Genomic DNA, 24,837 nt, shown 5'->3' with positions numbered 1-24,837 from the left:
GCTATGTCTCGTAGCTGTTGCATCGATAGGTTGCTACATCACAATATGAGCTTTTAGCTCCTCGATTAGCTTTCTGTTATCAGCACCATGCATCTGGCTTATATGTCGCTGACTATGAATTGACTGTATAAAGATATGAAGTGGTGGTAGATTCAGCAAGACTTCTAACGCTGCTGTAGGAGTTGTTTTTATGGCCCCCGTAATACACTGACATGTCCGCCGTTGTGTATTACCTAGCAGCCTTATTGCTTCCACTTGCTGCGTCTTTGTACACCACGTCACCAAGCCATAGGTTACCATTGGTCTAATAACCCTTGTGTATACCTAATTCTTACCACACATTCTGCCCAGGGACACAATAGCTTTCTGTGTGGTTTTCAGAATATAAGTATTCCATGTAAGCCTATGATCAAAATACACTCCCAGGTATTTTGTTTCTTTGACAAATGAAATCTCTGTTTCTTCCAGTACTGCTAGTTTTAGGCCTTAAAGTGCTGTTTTTTTTTCCTCTTATTAAGTGCAGTCCCGCTTATTTACACCAGTCGTCAACTATATTTAGGGCTGCTTGCATTCTCTCAAACACCACCTGGTAAAACCTGCCCCTGACAATGATTGCTATATCGTCAGCATATCCTAGCTAGTAAAAGCCTTCTTTAGACAGATTTCTGAGGAGATCATCTACCAAGGTTGCCCAAAGTAGAGGGAACAGAACTCCTCCTTGTGGACAGCCTCCACATAGTTTTACTTTAATGGTTGCATTACCCAGAGTGGATATTACTGTCCTATTCTCCAGAGATGCCCTTATCCATCTGCATATTTCCGCAGGTGCGCCTCGTCTACTCATAGCCTTTATCAAAGAGCTGGTAGTAACATTATTAAATGCTCCTTCTATATCTAAAAAAGCGGCCATTGTCTTCATCAAAAGCTTTGTCTTCCATTGACTTTGAGATAAGATTATTCAATCCCGTAAACCCGTTGCAAAGTTTCATAGTTTTCTGACATAATAAAAAAGTTTTAAATTCACTCTATAACTCAAAAACATGACCCTTTATTAATCTCATTGTAGAGGTGTACATTAAAAAAATCACTCAGAACTTAATTGCCATACCTTATATCTGTCAGGATCGCACATAGGTAACAGTCTTACCATTTCTAACATGGATTTATTTTAGTCCACGTAAAAGGCTGCACAACTGTTTAAATGTCAATTAAAGAATCTCATAAAATGGTTTTTAGAAATGTACCCATTGCAGCTTCGTTTTCATTAAAAGATTCATCGCATGTCACTAACCGAATGCAAAAACTGAGCATTTCATCCAAAACTATCATTTCAAACCTCACTTTCAGAAGCAAGAAAGAAGAAAAAGAAAAAGAAGAAGAGAAAGTTCCTCGCCATTTTCCTGGCCGTCGTAGCCAAGTTAGGTCTATTGGTGAAATTATTACAAGCCGGTCTTCTGTTTAAACTTGCTTTAACAACGTTAGCCATATTGGGGGTCTCTGTAGCCAAATTGATCTTTTTGGTCAAACACGGCAAACAAAAGACTATTTACTACGAAAATTCTCATCATGATCATCACTATGAACATGATGATATCTATGAGCACGACGATCATCACGGATGGGGCAGAAGTGCCAATGCTATGGCTTATTCCAAACAAATTCCAAAAAGCAATTATTAAATCTACTACAATAATGCAAAGCTCAATTATACCAATATTTATATCAGTTTCTGTTAATATTAACATGACTTTGTATCAACTAAAACCAAAATCTAACATTGCATGATTTTAAGTGCCATAAAGATGTTATTACTAAATTTGTTTAAATTAATGTAGCAAGTTCATGTCTGGGCCATAATAGTTTTGAGATTTTAAAACTTTTTGCTTGAAAAGTGTTTTCTATGCTTTTATATTTCAATATTTTTGTCCCTTAAACAACCTTAAAAGATCTTTCGTAGAATAAAACTCTTCCCAATCTTGCTAATAGACAAGATAATCGAAGGTTGACAATCATTTGGCAATCATTTGCTATTTAGACCAGCGCTAGCAAAAATTTCCTCGAAAATTGGACCCTTTTTACCATCAAGCTCCATCAAGCCCCAGTTTGCTGGTTTAGTTACGTTACATATTCCGTGTTTCTCTAACCTATGAAATTTTCATCTGGAAGAGTCTTGAAGAATTTAAGTCTCTTACAGATGCCATTTGTAAGTGTCTATGGTCGGTTCTATACATAATTACACCAAAGTAGACGATAGTCCTTTTTATAAAAGTATTTCGAGCCTGTTTCTTTGGGACCTTTGTTCTTTGGTGTATTGTCTCAGTTTCATTAAATTTGTAGCCCAAATGTATGTAATGTTGAACGCGCTATGGAATTTTCGATACACATCAGACGATATACCACCTGTCTTTTCTTAGTTACTATCCACCAGTAGGTTTTCTGCATGTTCAACTTAATTCGTGTTTATCTATCACTGTCAGTGTAATTGTCACTGTCACTGTCACTGTCACTTTTGTCTGTTACTCAGTGTAACAGTTCTTGAAACTCTTTCAGCGTGTTTATCAAAAGTAGTATCTGCGTATCTGATATTATTTATAAATTAGAATCTTAATTATTTATAACTGTAACTTTAAGAATGGTGTTTGGTTTTTCTAAATAACGCTTCTTAGAAGATTCATTTAGAGCACAGTTGAGCCAGAGTACCCACCATTGTAACACTTTCCATAAAAATATAGTAATGAAAATATGTGCCCGTTGTATTAAGTTAATAAATAACTTAAAAGCAATACACATCATAGTTAAATAGACTAGTATGAAAACAGAAACTAATATAAACTATTGGGTATAACATTACAAAAGTTGTCATAATATTTGTGTAAGATTGTGGTAAATTATAATGGTAGATACCCCTAATTATTTGCAATAAGTTTTTTTTATTACCTACTAGCTTAACTTTAAAAATAAGATTTTCACCATCTTTCTATTTGCTGCTCTTTTGCGCTTTGTTTTTATTTATATTCGTACATGTTTTTAAATGAAATCAAGTAATTTAAACACTAGAAATCCTAAGATTTCCTACTTGGCGAAACTAAATTCAACTTTTTACCACTGTGCTTTCTACAACTTTCAAAGCAGTAGATTTAATTTCGATGCAGGGCATCTGCCAGCCGCTTATATGTATTTCAACCTCATGAGGTATAATCAGAGCGACATATGCAGAGGCTCTGAATCGAAATAAAATATCTAGTGTTGGTATTAGATGGCGTTGTTATGTCTGCAAATAATTATTTTTATAATTATTGTACTATGACCGGAGAGATTTAACAGAGCCTCTGCATATGTCGCTCTGATGATACCTAATGAGGTTGAAGTACGTATAAGCGACTGGCAGATGCCCTGCATTGAAATGAAATCTAATACTGTTTTTCTGTTTAAGTAATTTTATTTAAATTCTATTTATGTTTGTCTTTTCTGATTTATAACAGTCCTGCTTATACAAAAATCTGATCAAATACTTGATCTGACCATATTACTACTTATAATATAATACATCACTTTCTACTACCTTAAGATTCAAACTATAATTCGTACAAACATCTTCTAAATGTTGTCGTATAGCAATATTTAAAATGTCTATCTACGTGTATCATTGATTTAAAACTTAGTATATACCCCTAAAAATATGCAAATAGTAATATAGATTATTTAGTGCAATATTTCCGTGCATAGTTATAATTTACCAGTCCTAATTTGAATAGACTGTAGTTATTTATTAATTATTTAACTTAATTATTTATTTATTTATATAGTTTAGTTGTTATAGTAAAAAAATAAAAATTACAAGTTAGTATATCTTCTAGTTTTCTTTTCGAAAACATAATTTACCCTGGTATTTATATAGTAAATATTAAAGTAGCCAAAATTAAATGTATTTGTTAAATATTATGTTTTTTATTGGATTAAGCCACAATTATTGGTTGTGATTGTGATAAAAATCACATTTGTAATTAACTAATATTTAAAGTTTCCATTTCCACTCCGGAAATCGTTATTAGAAAAAGTTTTTTTGTACAAATTATGTAAAATCTTTGGTTATACACAATTTTACATAATTTGTACAAAAAAACCTTTTTTGAGGACGATTTCCGAGTGGAAATCGAAACGTCAAACTTAAGCTAATTAGGAGTGTGATTTTCATCATACTCACAACCAATAATTGTGGCTTAATTTCATAAAAAACATAATATTTAAATGTATTTGGTTGTAAATATAAAAACAATCAATTGGCACAACTCATAAATTTTAATCAACACAAAAGAGAAATCACGTACCTTAGGTTGTAAATAATGGCAGCAGTAGCTACGAAAAAGTGGCGTATGTCTTGTCGTTCTCGCAGGAAGTAAAGAAATAGGATCTGCAATGACGCGAGTGGTAAAGATTTTTGTTCGTTCTAAGTAGGAGATGTGTACGTCGTGACTTTTTAATTTTTAATTTTTAAGAGCCTGTGTGAACAAAAGCGAAATTCGAATTACACACCAGTTAAGAGATGTAATAAACTACGAAATTTTCAAGCCAATTTTTAAAAAGGGTAATAATTCGAACGTTTTGGGGTAAATTAATGATTTTTACACATATTTATTAATATTATATGCGTAAGTGGCTGCCAATTGATAAAATGTGAATAGAGTGCCAATTTTACCGTGGAAAAAGTAAAGCAATTAAATAAGTAAATAAATAATGTCATAATGTTAAAAAAATTAACATGAATAATAAAAAATTAAATATAAGTAAGCACCAAATACTTTTCTAGATACTTTGCTAATATATAGTAAAATATGTTATGTACTACGTATCATCAAACATAAAAAAGTTTAAAGAGTTTTGGCCAAACATTAGAGACGTGATCTATTGGGACGAAATTCTGTTGCTTTTGCTATGATTTTTATGGAAATACTGTTTACCAAATTTAAAAACAACCGCAAAGTATATGCGCGCAGTATTGAAAAATCGGTAAAAAAGTTTCATCATATACATAGTTCATACTTTCTCGTATTATTAATTTTCAGTTACTTGGAAACATAGAACCAACAACTAAATTTACTGAAGATTGTATCCTGAACTCTTAATCTTCTTTTAATCCATATGCTTGTCCTTAAACCAGATACGGTTACCTTCAAAAGACAGAATGAGTAATATGTAAGCTATCAAGCTTTTATAAATGAATTTTGTACCTTCTTTGTTGTAACAGGAGCAGTGGGTTTATGACCGTATTTTATTGTCTAAGTTTTTCTTATAATTCAGCATTCAAATATACTTTTTTTGCCTAATTTATATAATTCTTTCTTCTCAAAATTTTTTTTAAGTGTATGACATTTCATTATTATAATGTTTGACTCAATGCTCTTGTTTTCAATGTTCTCTTGTATGCAATGCAATGCAATGTAATCGCTAATCATTATCTATATTTTTAAAAAGATCACTTAGATCTCATTTCTCAACAAAATAGTAATATTCAGATCCATATAAAACAATTTGAGAGAAACATCGAGAATAATATTATAATAAACTTTGATAATAATAGATATATTCAAAAAATAATAAAATATTCAGTAAACTATTTAGAAATAAAATTCGAAAGGAAGTTTAATAAAAATAAATTAAATTCTTACTTAAAATTGTATACAGTGTGTAAAAGCCAAATGGAATAAATTCATTATTTAGGTTACTGTACATATTTATAAAAAATCCCGAAACACGTCAAATTTAAATTATAACTTGACATTCATTAACGTAAAAATGCAACCCCTACCTTCAACCCCCTTAGAATGACAGGTACAACCCTCAATTTTTAAAATAGGAAGTATAGGCTTGTGATATATCGTTTGAAAGGTCTTTTCATTCTCCATTTAAAAATGTTGTCGCTTTCAAGTTTATTAAAATTAATTAAGATAAAATAAATTAAAATCATGTGATTACCGAAATTCGCTACAATACAATCAAAAACTAAAATGTAATGCAAAACGTAATAAAATGTAGAACACGAAAAAGAACTATGAATTTTAATGAAGTAGATGTTCAAAATGTTCACCGCGAACCTCTTGGCAACAGCCTAATCTCAAATAAAACTGTCTTCTAACATTATTTAACATAACAGGCGTGATCAACCTAATCGCAAGCGTTATTCGTTCTTTTAAGTCATTTAAATCAGAAGGTTTAGTTTTGTACACATGGCTCTTCACATATCCCCATAAAAAGAAATCTAATAATGTAAGATCAGGTGATCGCGCTGGCCATTCAATCGATCCTCGCCTCCCTATCCACCGATTGGGAAATATTGTATCGAGGTACTGCCGGACATTAAGTTGGTAATGTGGTGGTGCTTCATCCTGCTGAAACCATGTTGTATTCGCTGGAACTTGAGGGTTTCTTGGATCAGGATATAAATTTGCCAACATTGGAATGACATCATTTTGAAGTAATGCCAAATAATTGTTGCGACTCAAGTTGCCCTCAATGAAAAAGGGACCAATGATATTGTTTCCTACAATCCTTGCCCAAACATTAACCTTTTGAGGGTATTGAGTGTGTTCTTCTCTCATCCAGTGAGGATTTTCCGTGGCCCAGTAGCGGCAATTTTGCCGATTAGCATGACCGTTAAGTGAAAAAGTACACTCATCAGAAAACATAACGTCTTCTAATTGGATAATATTGTTATTCAACATGTCCATTATTTGCTCACAAAAAAAGTTCTCCTATCAAAATCGTCTTCCATGAGCTCCTGAGTAGGTATCATCTTATAGGGATGCAATTTATTTTCCTTTAATATGTTTTCTATCGATGTATGGCTAGCATTGAATGTAGTGGATGCCTGTCTACTCGATGTATGTGGATTTTCCTGAAACTCAAGCAACATATCTAATTTGAGTTCATCACTCAGTGCATTGGCAGCTGCTTTTTTTATCTGCCTTACATGACCAAACTCGCGAAACTGCTTCTCTATTTTACTTATTGTTCCTTGGGATATAGGCGGTAAATTAAGAAATTTCTCATGAAATAGGCGAGTTACTTCCTGTTGTGTTCGGGTGTTATCTCCGTAACCAATCATTTGTAAAACTGTTATTTTATGCATTTCCGTTAATCTAACCATTTTTCAAAATTGAATTGAACGAACTTTTTACTTAAATTAAAATACTGACAACTTAAATAAAACAATTTACTAATGCGTATTAAAATAACGTTGCCACGGAAATTCTTTAAAGTTTTTTAATGGTTACCATCTAAAAACCACATTGCTATGGTTTTTGTTCACTTTCTCATTATCAAGACCTAAACCGGAAATTTTGAGTATATTTTAGCGAATTTCGGTAACCACATGATTTTAATTTATTTTATCTTAATTAATCTTAATAAACTTGAAAGCGACAACATTTTTGAATGGAGAATGAAAAGACCTTTCAAACGATATATCACAAGCCTATACTTCCTATTTTAAAAATTGGGGGGTGTACCTGTCATTCTAAGGGGGTTGAAGGTAGGGGTTGCATTTTCACGTTAAAGAATGTCAAGTTATAATTTAAATTTGACTTGTTTCGGGATTTTTTATAAATATGTACAGAAACCTAAATAAAGAATTTATTCCATTTGGCTTTTACACACTGTATATAGCACTGTGATTTTTCACCAGTCTTTTCTTGAAGTCTATGCAAGGTTGTCCAATTGTCCAATGGTAAAGCTTGTGGTAAACATTTCCATTATTTTTGTCCGGATGAGAAGATTAGTTTTATGTTTTTCGCAGAGATTGTCATGTGGTATATAAAAGGATGTTGGTATGGTTTGCGAACTATTTTTCACTTCTTTTTCTTAGAGTGCAGTCTCTCTACGGAGGTTGGCAATCATATTTTTCACTAATGACATCTTAATACTGTATTTATTTCTGTACATTAGATTGCTGACTATTTACAATATCAGCCGTAATGTCTAAACAATAACAATATCTACCTACGTTACGTTCTTGTAAAATACTATTCTAATCATATCTACAATGACTAATTATTATTTATTGGTATCTATTCTAATACCGTTCGCGTATATAAACTTTTATTTATACAAACAAGTGTGTGTTTGTCAATTTCACTCGTTCGCTGTAGGTTGACTTGGTTCAATGTTTTTTAGCCTTTCTGCATTTAATGCTAAGTATTAAAATTTTACTACAAACGTAGTTTTCCCATACCAGTCCTACTATTCTTTTACCAGAATGTCTTCTGAGGTATCCTGCCTATCCTGATATGGTTCTTCTAGCTGTTTGTTAGTTCTTATGCTATATTGTCCTACTGCCCCACAAGCCCCCTAAATGCATGATCATGACTAAATCTGCACATGCAAATATCTAAATGGACAACTGGCAAATTAGGACACGCATTGAAATAGCACTTGCATCATTCATTAAACTTAAAAAGTTTGTTTGTTGTCGGGATATAAGGTTAGAACTACGCCTGAGAATGTTTCGATGTTACGTGTTCTCTACTCTTCTTTATGGTTCGGAAGCGTGGACACTAAAACAAGTCCATCTGGATTAGTTGGCCGCCTTTTAATTTTGGTGTTACAGAAGAATCCTACGAATATCATGGATTAAAAGAATGTCAAACGTGGAAGTAACTAAAAGAATAGGAAATGAGGCGGAAATAATATTAACTATCAAAAGACGAAAACTTGAGTACTTAGGACATGTGATGAGAGGGCAAAAATACGCATTATTTCAACTCCGAGGAAAGCGAAATGTGTCATGATGATTTCCAACCTTCGATAGAAGATGGAACTTAAAGAAGAAGAAGCCCCACAAGCAGAGAGCCAAAGATCTTCCTCGGGATTTGTCTTTGCTAAATACGTAGTCGTTTTTCGTTTTCCTTTGTTATCGTCCATGTTTCGCTACCATACATCACTACGGGTCGTATGACTGTTTTATATAGTTGTATCTTAGTATGTATTATTATTTGTTTAGATTTTATAAGGTTTGGTAGGGCATAAAGACATTTGTTGCCCGCTTGTATCCTATTCTTTATTTCTTGTGATCTGTTATTGTCTACTACTAGATTATTTACGCAATATTAGAAATAGAAAAAAAAACATTATATTAACTGATCAGACTTTATATTAAAAAAATTTTTGTATTATCTAACATTACCAGGCATTTAATATTATTTATTACTTTTTATACACAAATACATTGTTAAAGTTAAAACTTCATTATCGTTTTTAACGAATATTATAAATAATTTAACCATTATAAAATTCACTTAAATATATACTTTGTTCGCAGAAACAAATGCATGACTGGTGTCTGACGGATTCGAACGCTGTGTTTCCAGCGTTCGGCAACGCTGGATCCTACAACGTATAGCATAGGAAAATAAATACGAACCTCCGATTGGTCCTAATTTAAACGCCGTCATAAGCAAAAAGAATATTTAAATAGAGTTTTATTTTTTCGCTAGTTAATATCAATAAAAATTCTTTATCCTTTATATATCTTTAGCGGGGTGCTAAATATGTTCCATGTATTTGTAGTGTAACGCTGTTAGAACTGTAGGTATCAGAGACTTGGGATATGCTCAATTTTATGTTCCTTTTTTTAAATAAACTAAAGTGTTCAAAATCCGAAAATTTTTTAGTCCTCTTTAGTTTTGCTAACCGGACGATTGGCAAAACTGAATTTATTTTTTTTGTTCTTGAAACCAAGGAGGTTGGTTTCACTTATTTTCTAACTAAAAAAAACATTTATATAGTTTCCCGTAAAATCCAGTGGTTAAGATACCTATATTTTTCTAAATTTGATACTTTTCAGTATAACAAAATGGTCAAACTAAAAAACGTATTGCATTTTACACATGATTAGTCTCGAGTTAGTATCAGACCATTGAATTCTACGTAAAAAACTATATAACTAAAAGATTTTAAACAAATGCCCATCAGAAATCTAGAAACGTATTTCTGTAGCATAACCAAATTGTATTTGGCGCCAAATCATCTTCCCCTTACTATGTTTATCACCAATCCCAGGGACATGGCGAATATGCATCCGAGACTTTGACAGAAAGTTTGATGTTCACTAAGTTTTTCGAACTGGTTCGTGATAAGTTAGAAACCGGTCCATTAGGTTCGTGGATTAGAGTGCGGATTTTTAGTCAGCGCTATGCTTACAGGCACTGTAAATTGTCAAGTTGTTGGTTAATCCTAACCAACAGATATCACTAACATACTTAGCTTAATTTTTAACTTATCCCTTTCGACAATTTTGTCTATAAACTTTATGAAAACATCCATAACTACACTTTTTTTTGTATACGTGGTGTCCAGACACTCTCCTAACAAACGAAGACCGAAGATTTCTCAGAAAATTTTAAGACAATTTTATCCAATTCACCTAGTCCGAAAAGGCGTACTAAGCTACTAAGGGAGCTAGAGCTCTTTGAAGATGGTGACTTGTAATTAGTTTTTTTTTAATAACTCCAGAACGCTTCTATTAAAAAAAAACGGAAACTGGTACAATTATTTTTCCTCCAGAGTTGAATCGATTCCATTAATCCGGTCATAGGTGTCAACGGTTATTTTAACGCATAACTTTTTTGTCTTTAACTTTTAACCATTCGTGATACTAGATTATTAATTTTCAGGTATTCTAGTACTAAAAGGTACTATTACTTTAAGTCGATAGGATAACTACACCGTTTTCTAGAAAAATCGATTTTTTCGCCATGAAAGTTAAATCAATATTTTTTTGCACTAGTTCGCTACGTTTGTCACTATCAAGTTGTTGTCAGTTCGCGAAGTTTATCTTGATCGTTTAAGTTTTGCTGATTACTTACATTTCCTGCAAAATATTTTACCTAATTTGTTAGATGATGTGCCTTTAAATATTCAACAAACTTATGGTTTCGACATGACGCATGACGGCTGTCCGGCCTACTTTAGTAGGAATGTACGAGACTTTCTTGATAATAACTATGAAGACCACTGAATTGAAAGAGGCGGTCCAGTTGCTTGGCCAGCAAGATCGCCGGATTTAAATCCTTGCGATTATTGTGTTTGGAGATACATAAAAGCATTTGTTTAATCAGTTCCGATACAAAATTGTTCACAACTCTAGCTAAGGATACAAGATGCTTGCAACGAATTTAGAAATAACTTTTGAATTTTTCCAAGAATTCGACGTCCTCTAAGCGAAAAGGCAAATTTAAGCATGAAGATTAATGATCATCACACTTTTAATACTTGTTCTTTTGTGTTTCCGTTCCCTCGTAATAAATACTTTGTTTTTACAAATATTTAAATAAAATTTTGTTACAATTTAATTTTTTTATTCTTTTCCCGAACTTTTTGTACGAACTGTGTGCTGCATTTATTGAAACAAAAGATAATTTATAAAATTAATTAAGTTAACTGCACTCTGGGCCAAAATTAACAGGCCACCCTAAAAATGGGTAGTTTTTGATTTCTTATATTTCCTAAACCGATTTAAGTGATTTTTTTAATATGTTATAGCCTTATTCCTTGACAATATCTTTATAATAATATTGTTGCTAAACAGGTAAATTATCATTGTATACCGGGTGTATGAATCAAACTGTGTTTTTTTCTTAGAGTTTGCATCACCCTGTGGAATATTTTAGCATTTGTAGAATACTGAAATTAAATCGTAACTATAGCTTCATGCTTTCTAACATTTTGTTTTTTGATTGATTTGCTTATGTTGGATAATACAAAAGTTAGGTGCTTTAACAACTAGACATGTTTTTTTATCAATTTTTATCTCCGCGGAAGAGAAAAAATAATGTTTTTGAAAAAAAAGTCATTTGTTACAGTAAAAATCCAATTAATAAAATATTCGAAGAAAATTGAAATTAACAATATTTTGGAAATCAAAGTCTAATTGAAAAAAAATTGGGTATCAATAATGGGTGTTGCCGCCTCTAGCCCTTAGGACTTCTTGAAGCCGGTTTGGCAATCCATTTATGATATCCTGGATATCAGATTGGGGGATATTGTGCCACTTCTCTACCCCAGCTGTCTTCAGCTCTATAAAGGGTGCAGGAGCTGGTACTCTTGCTCTTATCCACCTTTTGAGGTTGTCCCAGATATGCCCAATTGGGTTAAGATCGGGACTATGTGCTGGCAATGGTAGAACTTGAATTCCGACCTCATTAAGGTACTCACGGGTAGACCTTGGTGTATTGCAACGTGCATTGTCATGCATTAGTCTGAAGTTATCACCAATGAATGGTGCAAAAGGCATGATATGGTCTTGGAGAATTTCTTGCACGTATACTTGGGCGTCCACACTGCCTCTACCGAACACAACAAGATCAGTACGTGCTTCGTAAGAAATACCTCCCCAAATCATTATTGACCCTCCTCGGTAAGCCACTGTTTCGGTTATAGCGCATGCAGCAAACCTTTAATTTTGACGCCCATAGACACGTTGGATCCATCTGGACCTTTTAGGGCTATTCTGCTCTCATCTGAGAACAGTATATTCTTCCATTCCGCCACAGTTAGCATATTCTCGCGCAAAATGAAGTCTAGCCCTACGGTGTTGTGGGAGCAGTTGTGGTGCGCGAGCTGGACGAAAAACCATCAAGTTTATTTCTGACAGTCTTCTGCTAATCGTTTGTCTACTCACACTAACGTTTCTCACCACAAGAAGAGACCTACGAGCTTCAGGAGCGGTACAAAAGCGATTTCTCAATACTTTAGTGACAATAAAGCGGTTATCTCGAACTGAAGTGCATCGTTTTCGGCCTTGACCTGGCCTGCGGTTGTATGATCCTGTCTCCCGAAATCGTTTGATGGCATCTTGTACTGTAGTTCTGGGTACATCGATTATACCAGCTATATGACGTTGACTGTAACCAGCATTAACTAAAGCCACTGCCCTAGCAGCAACAGTTGGAACGAGTGGCATTTTTAAAATCACAAACAAATGTAATTTTTATTACAAATTGTTCAAGAATTGTTATTAACACGGAAATAGATTTGCAACAATGTCGTACAACGACTATATGTCAAAATTCCTTTGATGACACAAATTTAGGAAACAAACTGTCGCAGGTAATGTAAACAAAACAATAATAAAGGTGGTGGTGTTAATTTTGCTGGTGAGTTAAATCATCTGTATTGATGAAAAACATGGCTAGTTGTTAAACTACCTAACTTTTGTATTATCCCACATAAGCGAATGAATTAAAAAAGAAAATGTTTAGAAAACATGAGGCTATAGTTAGGTTTTAATTTCAATATTTTATAAATGCTAGAATATATTCCACAGGATGATACAAACTTTAAGAAAAAAACACAGTTTAATTCGTACACCCGGTATACAATGAAAATTTACCTGTTTAGCAACCATATTATTATAACGATATTGTCAAGGAGTAAGACTATAATAATTTAACTTTCATAACGAAAAAACGAAAAATTTTCAAATCGATTTTTCTAAAAAACGGTGTATCCTACAGACTTAAAGTAAGAGCACCTTTTAGTACTAAAGTGCCTGAAAATTTAATAGTCTAAGTAGTATCACGAATGCATAAAAGTTAAAGACAAAAAAGTTATACGTTAAAATAACAGTTGACCTACCCAAAACGTCCGCCGATGACCGGTACTAGAAATTCGCAATTGATAGAATCGATTGAACTCTAGAGGATAAATAATCGCGCCAGTTTTAATTTTTCTCAATAGAAGCTTTCTGGAAGTCTTTAAAAAAACTAATTACAAGATGCTAACTTCAAAAAGCGCTAGCACCCTCAGGAAACATTTTCGAACTAGGTGAATTGGGTTAAATGGTCATAAAATTATCTGAGCAATCTCTGGTTTTGTTTGTCAGGAGAGCTTCTGGCCCTGTATATAATAGAGAATTATAATATAATGTGTGTTAAGATTAAGATTAGAAATTTTTGTGTATTTTGAGGTCAGAAACAGTAAGAAATAGACTATAAATAATTATCAGCTGAAAAATGGTATCTATACCTGTAGGAAAAGTAGACCCTGTTGTACTATTTTTAGATATCATGTTCCTATTAGATATCATTAAACAAATCATTTTTTTACTTTGACAACTCAAACTAATTGTTGGTCTCCAAGAAGATTGGAAGTTGATTTAGATGAAACATTCATTTTATAGTAGTGGTTTATTGATACAAACATGAAACAGGCTATGACTTAAAAAAACATACAGAAGTTAAAACACTTCACCATTGTATTTAGGTATATAAAAACATATAGTTAAAACTTTTACAAGTGTCGTCAAAATTTATACAGTAGCAGCATAACGTTTTCGATCTAATCAGATCATCTTCAGTGCCATATGTACTTGAAGCTAACAATGAAATTTGTGGCTATGACATCCATATATGGGTTTACATATTTCCAAAATTAAATTATATGTTGACTCTAGGTCGATGACAATGGATAAATTTAATACTTGAGGAGCTACATGTCTCTCTGCTCGGTTTTTAACACGTGGTTCGTCAACAACTTTCCAGTTGGTCTGTGTCGTCTTAACTGACAAGAACCACGTGTTAAAAACCGAGCAGAGAGACATGTAGCTCCTCAAGTATTAAATTTATCCATTGTCATCGACCTAGAGTCAACATATAATTTAATTTTGGAAAGATGTTAACCCATATATGGATGTCATAGCCACAAATTTCATTGTTAGCTTCAAGTACTTAAGGCACTGAAGATGATCTGATTAGATCGAAAACGTTATGCTGCTACTGTATAAATTTTGACGACACTTGTAAAAGTTTTAACTATATGTTTTTATATACCTAAATACAATGGTGAAGTGTTTTAACTTCTGTATGTTTTTTTAAACGATGGTATACAGTCAACCACTGGGATTTTCCCATTAATTTTTAGGCGATGACTTCTGAAATAAACCATTTTTTATCTTTATATTATAAGATACTTATACCCTAAAGTGTATTTTTTCTACTTGACAATATGAAACATGTGGAAACGTGTAGGACAAATAAAGATCGTGATTTATCCCCAGGTTTGAGATATATTCCAGAAATTGTACGTGTTAAATAGTAAAAGTTATACATCTCAAGAACCAGAACAAATGGATAACTTATTTCACTTCAAATATTTTATCCGAAAATATTGAAATAGAATTGATCAGTTTTTGATGGTTACATTAGACTAATAAATTCAGTGTTAGTTTATAAAAAAAGCTCTCAAAAACTTCTTCGAATAAAAACCAAGTAAGTAATTTTTTTACACTTTGTAATGCGCATGTGACAAGAGCACGATTTTCCAAAGGAAACAAAGATTTTGCATGAGAAATATCGAACACCAAGTATGACACATGTGTCCAATTCGGTAGTTTCACCATAATATGGCACCTTGATATATTATATACCTACAATGATTTACGCATGCTGCAAAGTATAAAATAGTATCAAAGTTATATATACAGAATGTTGTCTTGATATTAAGAATGTGAATGTTTTGGGTAAGGAAACTGCATGGATTTATAGATTTTATACTTTTTCTCTACTACTTTTTTTCTTTATTCATTTATCTTAAGAAAACTGTTTTTATTCCAGAGTGTAGGTTTTAACGGCCGCTGGTTTATCTGTACATTTTTTTCGGGGTTTATAGGCTGTGTACTGGAATTATTTATTTCTTATTTCGTTTGTAATTGCGGTTGATATTGCTAAAGACGATGCGACAACGATCTTAACTTTCTGTCGCATACTCTTAATCAGCATCCCTGCGTTTGGCTGGTACACACCTTCATTATCAGTAAGCAACATAAAAGTATAACCGTTGTCGCATCACTTTTTGCAATATCTGTCGCAGTTTGGTAATTCTACGTTAACTATACAAAGTTGGTCAGATGACCCCTCTAGATTTGGCTTAAAGTGGCTTAGGTGTGTCCTATACTATAAAATATGATGACTTGCTGAATTTCAACTTTTTAGGTCCAAAATGGCGGTCTATATAATTTAATTAAAAAAAATTTGCCGTAGTCTATCACTAGTATATAGGCAAGGCTGGTTCTGGCGCAAGCCCCTAAAATCATCGATATGCTACAACGTTGCTTCATCCCCTAAATTACAATCCCCGGTCTTAATTGATAAACGGCTTAATGTAGGATGACGTGTCAGGTATCGTTGGGAAGGGGGTAAAGCAACGTTGCTACGTATCGATAATTTTAGGGGGGTTGTGCCAGAATCAGCCTTACTTTTGTTGTTTAACAGGCTGTAGATGCTTAAAAAAATATCCAAAGATACATTTTAGATGTAACATTTTCCGTTGAACACGATGGAGGTGTTAAATTAACCTAACTCTGAAGGAAAATTTGAAAAATAATTTTTCTTAAAAAAGTCATATCTTAAAAACGTTTCTTTTTTAAATATTTAAGAAAAGTCGTTAAAAGGTATATTCTTATAAAAGTAATAATAAGTACAGCTCTTATATCATAGGATGATATGGTATTACATACATTCCCTTAAATAGCCAAATTTAAAACAAACAATTTAATTTAGGAGTTTAGAAAATTGAGGTAGCAACTAACCTTTAATTATAATATAAAGAGGAACAATAACATTGAAAAATATCTACAATTTAAACAAAGCTTATTTATCAATCGAGACAAAAACATTTGGAACTTTTTATTTACTACACGTTTTGCAACTACGAGACTGAGGGGACTGAACGAAGCGTCAAAGTATTAAGATATTTACTATAGATGTTCTTATTTTAAGGTTATGTTATTGTATGATTAAAACTTTAATTATTTTTTACTGTATTTCAAGGTGTTTTTTGTTGTTTTTATCAGGATTTTTTTCAGAATAAATCAATAAATCATTGAATTTATTTACGAATGTGAAAAATATTTAAATTAATGTTTTATTCTTTCTTCTTTGCCGGTGATTTTATCCTATAAAATACTAAAGATATTCGTTTTCTCGTAGCTTAAGTTGTAATAAATCATTCTGTGTGTTGAAGATATCCAGTATTACTGAATTTGTCAGTATTGACAATCCGATTTATATCTGTATCTGTAGATCTGTAGAGTAGGGAGGGCGAGTTAAGTTTCACAGCACTTAGACCACAATTGACCCATTGTTCATCCTCTCAGGGAGCTGTCAACCTTAGCTCATTGTCCATTCTGCCATTTCTAGGAAGGTGGACAAGTCACCAGGAGACATCTCCCTTATGTGCACAGGTGTGTGCTAGGACTCGCCGAACGCGTACTCTCGTATTAACGATAACTCCGGTCATTCACATAGAACGTGCTCTACAGTTTCGTCTTCTCGTTCACACTTCCTACATAGAGGTGTGCCTGCTAGCCCCAGTGTGTGAAGGTGTTTGCTTAGTTGACAATGACCAGTTAAAAAACCAACTGTCAAACGTAAGTTTTTCCTGGTCATTCCCAAGTACTTCTTTGATGCTGACTCTTCAAGGTTACTTAGTGTTACCCTGGCAAGTTTACATCCTTGCCCTTCTTCCCATTTTTTTACGGTTTGCGTATGGGAGTGACATTTGACAATTTCCGCTATTGTTGTAGTTGATCAACTAAAAAGATCCCCAGGTCCTAAGAGTCTTCCGCCTTCCTAGATAATTGGTCAGCAATGCGGTTTGCCTTTATTCCTATAACATTACTAACATTACTAACCCTGAGGTGACACGTGGTCTATTCAAGGTTAGTAGCGCTTGTCTGCTATCTGTGCAGATCATTATAGTTTTCCCTGCTATACTTTGGGTTATCTATTGTGCGGCTATGGAGATACCAGTCAGTTCTGCCTGAACTACTTGCTGAGCCTTCTTTCATTTTGGAGCCATCGGTGTATATCCAATAGGCATTTGCCACGTTTGTCTTCCTATATTGTCTTGTTTCGATTTTTTAGGGTTTGTTAAAGACAAACTTTGGTTCAATTGAGTCGCAGTCTGCCTGTAGCAGTGGTAGCGCATCCAGCTCTCCCCGCCTAAAACGAGTTCTCAATTGTCCCATTCCTACATCAAGGTTTGCACTAGCTGAGTGCAGTTACATCATTGTCACTAGCGCCACCTCTTTGACATATATATCTAGAGGCGTGATGCCAATGATCAACTCCATTGCAGCAGTTGGTGTTGTTTTTATGGCACCTGTTATATTTATGCAAGCCATCCGCTGAATATGGTTTATTTTATTAATCGTTGTTGCCTGTAGCACTTTTTCACTTTTGGTACCCAAGCAATAGCTCCGTAAGTTAGCATTCGTCTAATGACAGCAATGTATACCCAGGCGATCACCCTCGGCGAAAGGCCCCAGGTGCGTCCGACCGTTCGCGACACTGCTCATAGGCAATATATGCTCTTTTAGCTCTACCATCTAAGTGTGAGTTCCATGTTAACTTCCTGTCAAGGGTAATACCAAGGTACTTCACCCCGTCAGAAAAATTTAGACTGTAGTTCTTGAATCCTTGTGGGTATTAAGCCCGTGATTCTTCTTTTCCTGGTAAAGAGGACCATCTCTGTTTTCTTAGGATTTATAGATACTGAGTGTTCCTTGCAGCATGTTTCTGATAGTCGGAGAGCAACTTGTAATCTCTCACATAGTTCTCAAACTTACCGTTTTGCAGGACAGCAATGTCGTCTGCATAGGCTATTGTGTAGAAATCGTTGCTGCTGAGTTGGTCAGCCAGGGTATCTAGAACTATGTTCCAGAGGACGTGATAGCACCCCTCCCTGTGGACACCCCCTCGTAACCATGCCTCTAACAGAAACGTCTTCTACATTTATGCTTATTGCTCTATTAGAAAGCATACTGAATATCCATTCGCTTACAGCCAGGTGAACATTCCTGACGTTGAGCTGTTGGATGATGGTTGAGAATGTGGTTTTATTAAACGCTCCCTCAATGTTTATGAATATACCTAGGGTGGATTCTTTATTATCCAGCGATCTTTCAATTCTTCCCACTACATGATGCAGTGCAGAATCGGTAGATCTTCGCGACGTATAAGCTTGCTGATTTGGGTGAAGTGGGTTATGGACCAGAACTTTATCCCTTATGTACCTCTCGCATAGCCTTTCCATCGTTTTCAATAGAAAGGATGTTGGGCTAATTGGCCGGAAAGCCTCTGGTAGGGTGTAGTCCACCCTACGTGGTTTTGGTATGAAGACTCGTAACATACCTCGTACGTAACTCGTAACGTACCTCTCTCCACTTTCTAGGAATATATCTCAGGGTCAAAGAGGCTCTGAATATTTCCACGAGGTGTGGCAGAAGGATATCCAGTCTCCACCGTAGTAGGGCTGGATATATGCCGTCAGGCCCTGGTGATTTGAAAGGGGTGAAACACAATATGGCCCATTTTACCTTTTCCTCATTAATCATTGCAATAACCCCGTAATTGTAATAACCCCGATAAAAACAACAACAAACTATCTTAGAATATAGTAAAAATTAATTTATCTTTTAATCAAACCATAACATAACCTTAAAATATGAACATTCATAGTAAATATCTTAATTCATAGATATTTTTACCTCACAAATTTACGAACAACAAATAATACCAACTGCACAGAATGAATGTTCATAACCAAGAGTCCTTATTTATTATTTAAACAATAAATAAAACAATATTTCCAGCTTCTTATGGGGCAAATACACACAAATTAAAAATGTTTGAAAAGGCTTTTTAAAACCCTCATTGTGACGTCAGAGCTTAATCCATTCTTAAATGGCTGAACCAAGTCAGGCGCACAGTGAGCCATTGAGTGCGTTATTTGAAATTTTCCTACTATCAATTCATTTCTATTTATAAAGCAATAGTAAAAAGTTTTATGTGTTGCATCATTTTATTTATCAATTTCTGAAAATAATAAATTGAAATTTAGAAAATTGTGAATGGTCCTTTGTATTGATAAATATAAAAACTCTTTTTTAGTATTTTTGGCTTTTTCCCAGGACATATAAATCTTGCGTGTAAGTTAAAATTTCGGAAAAACGATTAAATAAATATAGTGTTTATTTTGTATTATTTTACAGATATCATTTACACCAATAAATTATAATTGTGATAATTGCAAGATAATGATATTTTTCAATGACTCAAAACATCTAATTAATTGCTGAAAAATTATTCTAAAGTACACTACTTTATGTAAAATTTTATGGAAAATTCAAATCTGTATTTCGAATAGCATTTGGGATAAAAAAATAATGAGAAATTACTTAAAACTGTCAAAAAAGACGTAATATTTCGGTAAAATTGGGAATTTAGCCATTCAAGTGAATGTAGTACCATTTTCTTCTCTGATATAAAAGATGTATTTAATTTTACTTTAAAATATATACCTTTAAACAACTTTTTCTTTATTTTTAAAGAAAATAAGATATGTTTTTAAGACATATTTTTTTTTAAGAAAAAGTTTTCGAAATTTTCCGATTTTTTCTTCATAGTCAGCTAATTTTAACACCGGGTTCATTTTTAGAGGAAATTTTACATCGAAAACGTATCTTTAGATATTTTTTTGAACATCTAGAGCCGGCTATGCCAGATAAAGTGATAAAATGCAGGAAAAATTTTTTTCTTAGAAAAAATTCAATTTAAAAAACCCATAAACCGCCATTTTGGACCTAGAAGGTTGAAATTTGGTAAATCATCAAATCTTATAGTATAGAATACGCCTGTAAAGAGTGTTTAAGCTAAACCAAAAGGCCAACTTTACCTATAGGCCAGGATATAACGGTAAAAATAGTAAAAAAACCTCTATTTTTTTTATATGCATCGTTTTGCTTGAAATTTTGACGGTAGGTAAAAAGTAGCTCAAAAATAAAAATTCTTCCCCTCAAGGGAAGAAAAGTTCATAAAAAAAACTATGGTAGTCGCCAGAATAATGAATTTTAAGACAAAAATGTACTTCAGAGTTTTTTTGGAAAATTCAATACTTTTGGAGTTATTTTTCTGTTAAGAGTTTCAATTCTCTCGATAATTTTGAGGGTTAGGGTAAGGATTTTTTATTTCTAAAAAATTGAACATGTGTCCCCATTTAGGATCTTGTGATTCTGTTCAGGTTTGCTTTAAATGTTGTTGGTGTGGGACAGTACACGGCAGAGCAGCACCGAAAAAAGCACTGTGGTAGTTAAAGACTGTTGAGATGCAGTCGACAGTTGAATCAGTTGAATCAGAGGTCAAAGGTTTTTTCTGAATGTGATGTTCTTACCAGAGTGTATTGTGTTTTTTGAGCTAGATGTGACAAAGACTGAGTCTCTAGTTACTATTGTTCCTGCAAGCCGTTTATACCTGTACTTCCAACTTCAGAGCTAGTGTCTTGCACTTCTTCTTCTTCTTAAAGTGCCTATCCGTTCCGGATGTTGGCGATCATCACGGCTATCTTTACTTTGTTTATTGCAGCGCGGAACAGTTCAGTGGTAGTCGTGTTATACCACTTTCGTAAATTTTGAAGCCAGGAAATGCGTCTTCTTCCCGGTCCTCTCTTACCATTTACTTTCCCTTAGAGAATCAGCTGGAGAAGGCCGTAACGTTCTTGATTTCTCATTACATGTCCTAGATATTCCAACTTTTTAGTTTTGACGGTCATGAGAATTTCACATTCTTTCCCCATTCTACGCAGGACCTCCACATTAGTAACTCTGTCAACCCAGGATATACGTAAGATGCGCCTATAACACCACATTTCGAAAGCTTCGAGTCGATTCATAGATGCAACAGTCAGTGTCCATGCTTCCATTCCGTAGAGCAGAACTGTGAATATGTAGCAGTTCAATAGACGGCATTTTGTTTTTAATGATATGTCTCGACTGTTGAAAATGGTTTTCATTCTAACGAATGCTGCTTTTGCTTTTATTATTCGCTGTTTAATTTCTGTTGAGTGGTTCCATTGGCTATTTAAATTGGTGCCTAGATATGTATATTGCTCGACTCTTTCGATATTCTGTTGGTTGATTGTAAGTTGAGCGTTTAGTATTGGTTTTTTACTAATTGTCATAAATTTGGTTTTCTTTATGATAAGAGCTAGTCCGTATCTGTTGCTGACTTCTGTTATACGATTTGTTAATATATGTAAGTCATTCAGATTATCGGCAAAAACTATAGTGTCATCTGCATATCTAACGTTATTCAACCATTCACCGTTTATTAGTTTTATACTAAAATTTTGTTATTGGATATTTGTGCTAACGGTCAGGCCTCATCAGCTTTCGAGAGATGGTTTTACCACAGGTAGCCTAGTGTGAGTGTGGGTGATGGCATGACAATGATGGACGCCACCATTTCGATCGATGTTAGTTTAGTTCCATCAGTCGTTTAGATGTCCTTAGCCGACCCTAGAATTTGTTGACAGGCACAAGATTCAGTTGTCGGCCGGGGGCGCCAACGCCGAGTTTGCTTCGGTAGCAGAAAGAGGACCCCTTTTACCATCATGCCAGTGTGAGTGTTGTATGTGTGTATTGCAACTTCAGAACTAGTGTATTGCACTAAAAGTCGTGTTATTGATTGCTTGCGTTAACGGCCAGGGTTCGTCATCAGAGTTCGATAGACAGTCTCAATTTTAGCCAGTTCAGGTGAGAAAATAGTTGTGGATATGTTCTCGGGGAACGGACAGGTATCATTGAGTAGTGCTATTGGAAAACCGCAAAAAAACCAATCTCCCTCTGTCCGGGGTAAGGAAAAGGATTGGGTTATAGATAAGTTCGGTAAGCTAGCGGAGTAGCTTCAAGGATGTTAGCGTATTCGCTTGGGAGTTTGTCAATCTAGACTTGCATTAGAATGGACGGAATATGAAGTTGTTTTTCTTGTGATCTCCGTGTTCTTACGTGACCTAGATAAAAGCAAGAAATGTTTAGGGTTTTTTGCGTGTTAGACGGGGGTCGTTGATGGTTCTAAACGTAAAGTTCCTGTTAAGAGTTTTAATTCTCTCGATGATTGTGGCAATATTTGCGGTGTTATGGATTTTATGGGATGAGAATTTCCAGGAGTTTCTGCTTATACTACGCACAATGCTACGTTCAGCAGCAAGTAGTTCATTTTTCTAATAGTCTTTCAGAAGGCAATATAAGTTAGACTTATACTTTAGAATGGGCCGAATGAATGTTTTATGTGGAAGAGAGTTTTTGTGTATGTTTATCCAATTTCCCCTGTAAGTGGTATGAGGAGGCGGGCTCGATTTCTGACCCTATCTAGAGTTGCCTTCAGATAAGGTTTCCAGTTGAGTATCTTAGAAAAAAAAACACCCAAATAGGAAGCTGTCGGACGAATATAGAGCCTTTGTCCCATCAAATTCAGGGGAAATAGATCGTCATTGCGGGCGAAGAAACTTACCGATGTTTTTAGCATGCGAAACACAATTGTTTGGGTTTTTGCAGCGTTAAGTGTGTCTCCACTTATTGCACCATTCTTCGATGCCATTTAAAAGAGTTTTGCACGCTTCTGAAAGTTCTCTCAGGAAATATCCTTTCGCTGTTGTAAGAACGGCAGTATCATCTGCTTAGAAAAACAGTTGAGTACCTGGGATGTTTATTAAATAGAATGTGGTGGTTGTATATTATATACAACAGGGGTACTAGCACTGAGCCTTGGGGAACCTAACTCCTGCCCCCCCCCCCTAGCATTTACAGTGCCGCGTATATATGGCGGTGGACCCAGACGACCAATCTTAAATGCCAAATTTTCATGGCGTTGGACGCAAGAGCCTAGCAAATAGTGACTTATTAATGTACCAGTGGGACTGGTAATGGGACTAAATCGTATACTGCCGTGTATAGGTACATAACTTTGGGTTTGTAGGATCATAATAAACTAGTACGTATATATACGGCAGTGGAATTCAACGCACTTTTTAGTTAATGTCATACATATCCGGCGATGGGACCAAAAAGGTTAAAAAATTTTCTATTAAAAACTTACCGCTTTCCGGTTATTTAACATCATTTGTTTGGATTTTTCTATTCCATCAATAAAAGTCTACTTTGTAACAGCCATAGGTTTGTAAATATTAAGTTTACGGTAAAAATAAAAAAAAGGAATCGAATAATAATGTTTTATAAACTTCATTGTATATTTAAACAGTGTTCTCGATAAAATCTAGATTTTTGAAGTTATTCGCGAAAAACCTTTTAAAAACATGCTTTTTAACGTATAATTTATGAACTTTCAGTCACGAATAACTTTAAAAATAGTAACTTTTTGTAAAAACTCTTTTGATTATTTTTGTCTTAAAATTCACTATTCTAGCGACTGTTGTGGTTTTATTTTGATAAACCTTTTTCACCCCCGAATTGGGGTGATAACCACCCCGGACTAAAAGCACATATTCGCATGGAGTAAATTTTGATCTTTGAGCTATTTTCTACATACTGTCAAAATTTTAGGCAAATCCATGCATATAAACAGAATTTTGAGCAAAAACCCGCATATCCTAGACTAATAGTTGACGTGGAATTAGTCAGTTGTAAACGAAGTCTTATAAAGAAATAAATCCATATTGCAGTTTAAAAACCCTAAAGATAATGTTTAATTTCTAATTAGGGAATATTTAGTTAAAAGCTGCTACAAAATCTCTTCCCAATATCTCTTTCCGGGATTCTTAAACTCTGAAAGATATTGTGATACCAATGTGTACGCATCTTTTCGTTCTAATATGAGTTAAATTAATGAATACTACTACATTCGAACAAAATTTATACTACATACAATGGATTCATTATTTAATTCTTGACCCCCTCACTTTATTTCTGCTATTATTATCCATTATGTTACCCTCTAACGCAATGTAATCTTCACATAATTATGTTTCATTAGATTTATATCTTTGCTATAC

General features: G+C 34.1%; 1 protein-coding gene across 4 annotated transcripts in view; it reads left to right on the top strand.

Moving 5' to 3' along the window:
• The window catches only part of LOC140449852 (uncharacterized), a 214,961-nt gene that overhangs the window by 129,302 nt on the left and 60,822 nt on the right, over nt 1–24,837 (top strand). Inside the window, exon 3 of one of the 4 annotated variants that reach the window (XM_072543225.1) lies at nt 1,348–3,849. The exons of the other annotated variants lie outside the window; for them this stretch is intronic. Within the exon in view, the coding sequence (XP_072399326.1) occupies nt 1,348–1,679 (332 nt within the window). The 3' untranslated portion in view covers nt 1,680–3,849. Of the gene's footprint in view, nt 1–1,347; nt 3,850–24,837 lie in introns of those variants that run through there. 4 annotated transcript variants of the gene reach the window in all.

Source organism: Diabrotica undecimpunctata, chromosome 9 (assembly GCF_040954645.1).
Source record: "Diabrotica undecimpunctata isolate CICGRU chromosome 9, icDiaUnde3, whole genome shotgun sequence".
In the NCBI taxonomy this organism is placed as follows: Eukaryota; Metazoa; Arthropoda; class Insecta; order Coleoptera; family Chrysomelidae; genus Diabrotica; species Diabrotica undecimpunctata.
Note: the sequence above shows the minus strand (reverse complement) of the source record. Positions and strands in the feature narration are given on the sequence as shown.